Consider the following 9,074-nt stretch of genomic DNA (forward strand, 5'->3'; position numbering starts at 1 on the left):
AGTACAGTGTGGTGGCCAAGAAGGCCCCAGCTGGTCATGGCTCCTGCCACGCCAGCGATCACCAGCACAATCAGGCCTCTCGCTCCACACACCAGCCAGGGGGCTCACCGATGCTCTTGTCAACAGCTGGAACACAGGAGCAGATGTATAATATTTTTAACATTGGCTTAATCAATCAGTCAATCAATGGGGCCTCTGCCAGCCTGCCTCACCCAAACTATGACACCATTCTTGGGGGTTCCTCTGTGCAGGTCCCCATGCAGGCACCTTCCCCATACCATGTACCTCCCAGCAGGATCCATCAACCTGCTCTAACCCAACTTTCTGGGCACACTCTTTACTAAGGATTGTGTCTTACATAAACAACCTGGTAAGCAGGGTTTACCCACATGTCCACAGAGCCAGAGGTGGCATTCACAGAGCATGCAGGTAATGGGCCTCAAGTCAGCCTCAGGGAGGGAGTGCTCCATGATGAGGGACAGTGTGGTGGGACACAACATGTGCATAACTGGGAGAACAGTGACTGATGCACCACAACACACAGCATGCAGGTAATGGGCCTCAAGTCAGCCTCAGGGAGGGAGTGCTCCATGATGAGGGACAGTATGGTGGGACACAACATGTGCATAACTGGGAGAACAGTGACTGATGCACCACAACACACAGCATGCAGGTAATGGGCCTCAAGTCAGCCTCAGGAGGGAGTGCTCCATGATGAGGGACAGTATGGTGGGACACAACATGTGCATAACTGGGAGAACAGTGACTGATGCACCACAGCAATGACGGCTCCCTAAAACTAACACTTCCTTACCTGGAAGAGTCGTGAAGCTTTCCACGGAGGAGAATGGACCAAAACCTTTGACATTGTGAGAGTGCATCTTGTGCAAATACTTCCTTGAAGGCGTCAGTCCATGGACGGTGAGGGTGAGCCAGTCCCCCGTCACTTCCCCCGTCACCCAGTCACTGACAGTTTGGTCCGTGGTGAGGAATATCACGTAGCCTGGAACAAACAAAATTACTCCCTCAATAATCTTTTTTTAACCGTGTACCAGTGACAGGCAAAATTTGTGGCTTTACCGTGTAGCAGCGACGGGCCTAAATAGATGATGCATAAACTGATCACAAATGCATTAATATATATTATAAAATGGTTTGCCTGAGTGATGATTTTCTCTCTCTCTCTCTCTTTTTTTTACGTCGCGGCCTATTGCGCCGGTAGGCTTCTTCCCGGTGGGTCCTGATGGTCGGCCCAAGGCAGTGCTTAGAGTGGCCTTTCAGAAACATGATCCCTGCAGCTACTGGGTTAAGTGCTGCCCATAGCTCCAGTAGGCTCTTTGGAGGGGCCTCTTGGATGACCCCAGCCCGGTAGTGGCTCAGGCAAATTGTATTTATAGTGGCTGACAAGATGTATGGTTCTTGCTTCCTGCCTGGCCCACCACCATGACCTAAGTCACTGTTTATTTACTATATATCCAGGTCTTTTCCACGTCAGTGAAGGTGTGTTCCCTTAACTATGTAGTCTAGTGCATCACTGTGGTTTGGCACACTGACTCTTTTTTATTTTTATAATTTGAAGATGCCATCCTGGTAACCCATCAGCTCACCTGTGATCCTCCCATTGTTCCGCTGCAGCGGCTGCCGGGTGAAGGTGGTGGTGGACGGCTGCCGGGTGAAGGTGGTGGTGGATGGCTGGCCAGGGAGGGCCAGGACGGCCGGGCCACCAGGCTATAGGGGGACTCACACCAAACCTGATGGGGACAAGTGTGTGGGAAAAAGTGTGATTTTGGCACACCAAAACTTCAAAGTTCCCCCATCATGCATTTTATATATATATATATATATATATATATATATATATATATATATATATATATATATATATATATATATATATATATATATATATATATATATATATATATATATATATATATATATCCTGGTGAGTGATTCATAAGTTTCCATAGGTTACTTTAAGTTTAAGTTTAGGCCTGTAAGTCTGAGCACAGTCAAGGATCCAGATACATACTTGTTCAGTACTTGTTTGTAGTTGGTACAGGAGCAGGTTTAGGACAGATAGAGTTGCCTGAAGTTGTCATTTTCATGACAGAATATTATATTATTACCATACAGAAGAATATCTACTTCTATTCTGTTACAGTTTGGTTGCAAACCTTGGTTGCTATTATGATACATTGCCAGCCAAGTTAGTAAAGACTAAAGGAGGCTGATTTTTTACCTAGTAAAAAACATGTCAAGTTGGCAACATTAGCGCAGGAGGATATAATAATGTAGGAATCTTTTTTTTATACTTTGAAGAGAATAAATGAATCATTGCACATGAATAGGTTGTTTTACTTTATCATCTTTGGAGCACATCATTTAACCTATGGAATACTTTTACTCAGAAAAAATACAAATAAAGTCAATGATTTAATCATTTGATTAAATCAATTTGATTAAATCATTGCCAACCCTGCTGTGCTGTTTCTAATACCATTATGTAAGGTTCATTTTTAAGTATTTGCAAAAGGTCAATGAAAAAATCAATATCTCAAACACTAATAATAGCTCACCCTATGAGTCATAATTTCTCTGTGCCTCATCACAGCAAGGATTCAGCTGTGCAGGATTTCCTTGAGAAGTGTTGCAGGACTGAGTGAATATTTACTGAAAGAAGAACGAAGGCTTCCAGCACTGTGGTCTCACCCTGATGGTCTTCACAGCAAACTCACACACTGTTGATGGCTTGAGGCTGTCAATGAGGCAGGTCACATCCGTGGCGTTGACGTAGCGGCTGGAGGATGAGGACGAGAAGGTGGTGCAGCTGTTGTACTGCAGGAGTCAAAGGTCAGTATTAACAGGGAGTCAGGTACAAGGACGGAGGGAAAACATAAGAAAGGTCACTGGATGAAGGACTGGCTTGTGAAATGAGACATGAATGACAGGAGGATAGGAAGGGTGTGAGGGAGTGCTTGCAGGAAAAAGAGGATGTGTAAGTGAAGGATAAGGATGTATGAGGGAGGATATGAGGTGTATAAGGGACTGTTTGCAGGAAAAAGAGGATGCATGAGTTATGGATAAGGATGTGTGAGGTGGACGTGAGGTGAATAAGGGAGTTTGCTGGGACGAGAGTATGAGTAAGTAATGGATAAGGATATAGAGAGGAAGATATGAGGTGAATGAGGGGCTGTTTGTAGGAGGGAGAAGGATGCAAGTTACGAATAAGGATGTGGAGAGGTGGATATGAGGCGAATAAGGGAGTGTGTGCAGGGAAACAAGAATGTGTAAGTGGTGAATAAGTTCCTTGACAAATGACTAACTTTTCCGCTGCTGTGTTGATGCAAGTGGCAAGTCGTGACACAGTGCACAAAGAACATGAGATAAAACATATATTTTCCAGCTGATGACTGCCCTCCCTGAAGCAGCCCAGCAACACTACCCAAAACTGACCTCTTTTGGCCTCCCATTCTTCATGCTTGTGTTTGGAACGGCATCTAGTGGCCTTTTAATTGTTGTTTAATTTGTTTACCTTGAGTTGCCTCCCTTGAAAAAAAAAATAATAATAATAATAAAAAATAATAAAATAAATAAATCACCTGGTTCTGGCTCAGCATGGTGTCCGCCCACTGCAGCACCACGGTGAAGGGCGTCAGCACCACGGCCTTCACCCACACCGCCGGGTCCAGCGTGGGTGCCACCACCTCCTCCTCCTCTGGCTGGGTGCGGACTTGCTGGTACACCGGTTGCCCGTCACCCACGTTGTTGAAGGCTCGCAGGCTTATCACAAACTCCATGTTGGGTTCTGAGGAGATGGAGAACTTGTTATGGACCTAATCGTAACAATACAACAATTTTTTCACGACCCTTAACCCGTCCGCTGCGATTGGCACGGATTTTGCCTTCACTGGTAGCCTGGTAACATAGTCCCAGGTCTTTCTCTCTCTGTCTGTGGTGGATAGTGGAGTGTTTCCCATGTGGTATTGGTGTGCTGGATATCCCCTCCCAAGGTGCAGGACTACACTTTTCTTCACTGAACTGTAGCCACGGACACTTTTTGTTCCATTCCTGTAGCTTGGCGAGGTCTGCTGCTAGGAAATCCGCAGTCAAGGGGTTAAACTGGGCAGAACAGATAACAAATGAGATAGACTAACAGACAACAGGTAGAAAGACAGATAACAGGCCACGGATAACCAATGAATAACCTGACTAACATTATGACCACCCAGGAAATATCTGAGAGTTCAGGGCAGACAGAGGAATGAGCCTGAACGATGATGAGTCTGAAAATGGCAACTCAGAATACCACCTCCTTTCCCTCAATAATTGCTCTCATGGTCCAGGGTCTTCACAATATGGAGAGCTAACTTTATGATGGTGTGTAAATACTTTTCTGTGTGTGTGTGTGTGTGTGTGTGTGTGTGTGTGTGTGTGTGTGTGAAATGTTAACAGACTCAATAAATGTTTAACTATGATCTACTTAGCAAGATCTCTACCTTCACTTTACTTTGCTTAAATGAAAACTTGTTATGGACTCCATCATCATTTTTTTGGGGGTGAATGTAATGTTAACTCTAGACTCAATAAATGGTTAACTATGATATCATTTAACCCATTGACTGTGGATTTCCTACCAGAAGACCTCACCAAGCTATAGAAATGGATCAAAATGTTTCTACTAAAATTCAGTGAAGAAAAATGTAAAGTCCTGCACCTTGGGAGGGGATATCCAGCACACCAATACCACATGGGAAACACTCCACTGTCCACCAGAGAGGCAGAGAAAGGTTACCAGACTAACAGTGAAGGCAAATCCATGCCAATCGCATTTGACGGGCTAACAAAATCTTTACCTTCTCTTGGCTCAACACAAATGTAGAAGTGGCTAATTCAAAATCCCTGTCTTGTGGAGAATCACACTGCAGGTCTGCATACTACTTGGCCAGAAAATGGAGAATTAGTCACAAATGATCATCTTACACACCCAGCTTATCAATGATGTAACCGTGCTGCTTGCTGTCCACGATCTTGGAGTAGATGTCCGCCACGCCTTGGTCCCAGGCAATGGTGTAGCCGCACAGCATCACATTGTGCTGTGCGGGGGGCTGCCAGCACACCCTGATGTGGTCAGTCAGCGCCACGGCTGTAATGGACCACAAGACACTGCAGATAACACAGTGACTCCACCATCATGATCACTATGTAGGTTTTATCATGGCTTCCAAACATGAATATTTTGTACCATGAAAACAAAATTATACAAATGTATTGTACCTGTAAGTTATCCTAAATTCTATGCACAACACATATATTAGGTTTATACTGTTTGTTGGGAATTAAGAATGTAAGTGATGGATAAGGAGGTAGGAGGTAGGAGGGACAATTTGAAGGGGACAGAGGATGTAAATCACAACACTGAGGGAAACACTCACCCTTCAGACCAACTGGCTTGTCTGGGACCCTGTTTTCATGGAGGTCATTGGTGAGGTCCCCGCCAGGGTGGACTGAGTGTATGGGCAGTGCCGTTGACCGTGAGTGCTGCAAGATGGAAATGGAAAATGAAAATGAGGAGCTGTTAGCATATTCTCAACATGGAAAAACTCCACTTACATTAAAATTTACTCTGTTGAAATGAAATGGGAAAAGTATATTTGTCCCCTTGAATGTGCATTTCCTAGCAGAAGACCTCATCAAGCTACAGGAGTGGAACAAAAAGTGGCTGCTACAATTCAATGAAGAAAATGTAGTCCTGCACCTTGGGAGAGGATATCCAGCACACCAATACCACATGGGAAACACTCCACTATCCACCACAGAGACAGAGAAAGACATGAAACTATATATATGAGACTAGGCTAACAGTGAAATCCAAACCCGTGCCAACCGCAGCGGACGGGTTAACAGACTAAGTTCCCTCCAGTGAGGTATATTCAGAGTTCCAGTCCGTGGGTTTTAGGTCACAGGGTCCACCTGGCTTGAACTATTTTTTTCAATTATTGTAAATTCCGTTTCTCTGGGGCTTGTGGCAATTACACTTCAGTACAATGAGTGACACTGTTGTTAACAAAAATGCAGCAGACCATTCTCGTTGTTTTATTTATTGGTAAACGAGAGGAAATAAATGACCGGTGCAAGGTTCTCCTCTTCAAAATTCTTTTCTGCATGAAATTCAGGCTGTGGAACAAGCAGAAGTGAACCCTTCAGAAAAATTCTGTTTGTATTTCAGTATTTGCTGAGTGCCTGCTTTGGGTGCATCAGTCTCGCATTTGACGGAATTCATCAAAAACATTAGGGCGTCAAGCATCTCGATAACCCCCACCCCCCCAACACAAGGGGGGCCAGGTGTTTGGGTCCACTTCCAGAATATTACGCTCCACCCTCAAATGACTGCTGCATTTTGTCTGGGGTGGTTCAAGACCTTGGGTGGATGCCTGCCGCTGTGAAAAGGGTGGTCAGGTCAGTGGTGAGGCGTTCAAGACCAGAGGTTGAGGGTGGAGCGTTACACTGGAAGCCAAAGCCAGTGTCCCCCAGAGATCAAACAGTGGATGCTATGAGATGCTTGATGCCCTAATGTTTTTGATAAATTCCGACAAATGCGAAACTGATGCACCAAAAGCAGGTACTCAGCAAAAACTGTAGTAGAAATAGATTTTTTAAAAAGTTCAGTTTTGCTTGATTTTGCAAGGCTTTCATGCTGGTGTCCTAATTATTACAGAAAAAGCTTGAATCTTGGAGCTCATTCTCTGCTTCCAAACACCAGTGTTGCCACAACAGTGGTGGACAGCACAGCGACATATTTCTGCCTGGAGGTATTCCTCACAACACCGGCAAGTGTAGTGGGCCACTGCTTCCATGTCCCGTCCTGCGCCGCATATTTCTGCTCCCCGCACTGCCTGCCCAATAAGCCTAAACTAACCAAACCTAACTTGCCCTAACCTACCTAATGAGGGGCCTTCACCCCCCTCAACCCCCCTTCTACTTGCAGCGTCAAGGCAATCCGGCAGTGTGTTGTGTGGACACTGAACACTTCATACAGCACCAAGGTGTTGGGCTGTGAGGCGGCTGACCCTCTGGAACACCCTGGCCTTGACCTCAGGGACTAGCACTTCAGCAACCCAGTCGGTACCACCACAAGACTGACCCTGACCATAACCTGACCTCACTGCCTTCCCCGGTGACCCTGACCCCACACTTTGACCTTCCTCGTAAACTCAGAATAACCCAAACTACCTGCCCCGTCCACGGACCCCCATAGGGCACGGAGGGTAGACGACCGGGGCTTACATGTCAACGCCTACACGCCCCGCCACGGCACCGCTACAAGGCCGGGAGCACGAGGATAACAAGGGGGGCACGTGGATAGCAGGGATAACAAGGCGAAGCACGGAGCACAGCGCCCCTTCCTCTCTTCCCCGCGCGAGGTAAACAAACACTGAACAGCTGATGGCTGGGATTATTGTACAACGTTGCCAGATTGTCGTACTCAGTTTCTCATGTTTCTCAATTTCCATCCCAAAAACTGTTTCCTGGGTCACAATAACGATATTTATTTGTAGTTATTGTTGAAATGGTTTATTATTCATGTTTCCTGGTGATATTTATGCGGGAGAAGCTGGTAAATGTAATGCTCCGAGTACGACAATCTGGAAACGATGCTGGGATAACTTGCCTTCATCATCTCGCCCTCGTGCATTTACCGGTTTTCGACGCTTAACCATTGCCAAAACACATCAGGAATCAACGGTTTTAGTGATAACTATATCTGAGTCTCGTTATTGGGCGCCAGAGACAGGTTTTGGGTGGGAGATCGGCAAATATAACAGGCTGACTGTAACGAGCTGGCAACTTCACGCCCGTGTGACTCGCCAGCGATACGAAAGTGATGAATAGATACACTCAGCGTGGGCGTGTCTTGGCAAGTCTAGGACGCTTAATCATCTTACACAGTAGATTCAAATGACTAGAAGATGAAAAATAGTTGTTAACACATCTATATACAGTGATGAATAGATACACTCAGCGTGGGCGTGTCTTGGCAAGTCTAGTACGCTTAATCATCTTACACAGTAGATTCAAATGACTAGAAGATGAAAAATAGTTGTTAACATATCTATATACAGTGATGAATAGATACACTCAGCGTGGGCGTGTCTTGGCAAGTCTAGTACGCTTAATCATCTTACACAGTAGATTCAAATGACTAGAAGATGAAAAATAGTTGTTAACACATGCAAGATTTCAATAATGATAATCAGACATACTCCTCGTGGGCACATCTTTGTAAATCTAGTATAACAGGAGATGAAAATTAACTGTTAACACACGCAAGCTCTAAACAATGATAGTTATATATACTCATCGTGGGAGTGTCTAATGTCAACACAATATCGAGTGTTCGGGATTGTGTTTACCTTCTCCAATACTTTCCAGCAGCCACTCGACGCATGATACTAACTGATGGTGATGGTGCAAACATTCGCTGATAAAGGGAGGGCGAGGAAGGAACACAATCGCAGGAGGAAATGATAATAATTGGAAGTCTTTTCCTTTTTAATACTGTGAATGGTAATGATAATCGAGCACATGATATCTCCAAACAGTGATGATTGTGTGTACTCAGTGCTCGGTCAAGTCATATTGCGTGGATGCTTCTGAAATGAGTAATAAAGATACGTTTAAATAAATGCTTAATCACTGCAATCATAAAGTCTTCCTGAAAATTGCGAGGAAAAGTCTACAATGCTCGTGGGTGTAATATATTTTGGGGTTAAGAGTACAAGCTTTTATATATTCGCTCGGTGAAAAACATAACTCGTCTCCCAATATGCTTCTGAAATGAGTAATAAAGACACGTTTAAATAAATGCTTAATCACCGTAATCTTAAAAGTGATGCTGAAAAGTGCGAGTAAAAGTCTACAATGCTCGTGGCTGTAATATATTTTGGGGTTAAGAGTACCAGCTTTTATTTATCCTCTCGCTGAAAAACATAACTCGTCTCCAGGTATTTTAAGAGCTTGTTTACACTCGTTTTCGCCGTCGTATATTGAGGTCAGTGTGTGGGAACATTGTG

At 44.6% G+C, this 9,074-nt stretch overlaps 1 protein-coding gene across 4 annotated transcripts; it reads right to left on the reverse strand.

The window, feature by feature from the left end:
• Positions 1 to 13: 13 nt before the first annotated feature.
• Positions 14 to 7,425, reverse strand: LOC126996044 (neogenin-like). Of its 4 annotated transcripts, none has more exons than XM_050856079.1 (8): positions 7,288 to 7,425; positions 5,436 to 5,541; positions 4,988 to 5,146; positions 3,603 to 3,808; positions 2,739 to 2,838; positions 1,608 to 1,751; positions 815 to 1,003; positions 14 to 126 (listed from the first exon to the last, which is right to left on the reverse strand). In XM_050856079.1, the coding sequence occupies exons 3-6, from the start codon at positions 5,085 to 5,087 to the stop codon at positions 1,741 to 1,743; spliced, it is 417 nt and encodes a 138-aa protein (XP_050712036.1). In that variant the 5' UTR covers positions 5,088 to 5,146; positions 5,436 to 5,541; positions 7,288 to 7,425; the 3' UTR covers positions 14 to 126; positions 815 to 1,003; positions 1,608 to 1,740. The 4 variants fall into 4 exon arrangements, with proteins under 4 accessions (XP_050712036.1, XP_050712013.1, XP_050712023.1 ...); XM_050856056.1 differs by having other exon boundaries at positions 2,580 to 2,838; XM_050856066.1 differs by having other exon boundaries at positions 2,580 to 2,838; positions 7,234 to 7,383.
• Between the last annotated feature and the right edge of the window lie 1,649 nt (positions 7,426 to 9,074).

The sequence above is a fragment of the Eriocheir sinensis genome, chromosome 1, assembly GCF_024679095.1.
Source record: "Eriocheir sinensis breed Jianghai 21 chromosome 1, ASM2467909v1, whole genome shotgun sequence".
Taxonomy (NCBI): domain Eukaryota; kingdom Metazoa; phylum Arthropoda; class Malacostraca; order Decapoda; family Varunidae; genus Eriocheir; species Eriocheir sinensis.

Bases quoted from the DNA above. Each gene is read 5' to 3' on its own strand.
- LOC126996044 (XM_050856056.1), bottom strand. From the start codon at position 5,087: ATGCTGTGCGGCTACACCATTGCCTGGGACCAAGGCGTGGCGGACATC. The intron at 3,809-4,987 runs GTGTGTAAGATG...CCATCTCCTCAG, and splicing joins TTACATCATTGATAAGCTGG to AACCCAACATGGAGTTTGTG. The intron at 2,839-3,602 runs GTGATTTATTTA...TGACTCCTGCAG, and splicing joins CCATGCTGAGCCAGAACCAG to TACAACAGCTGCACCACCTT.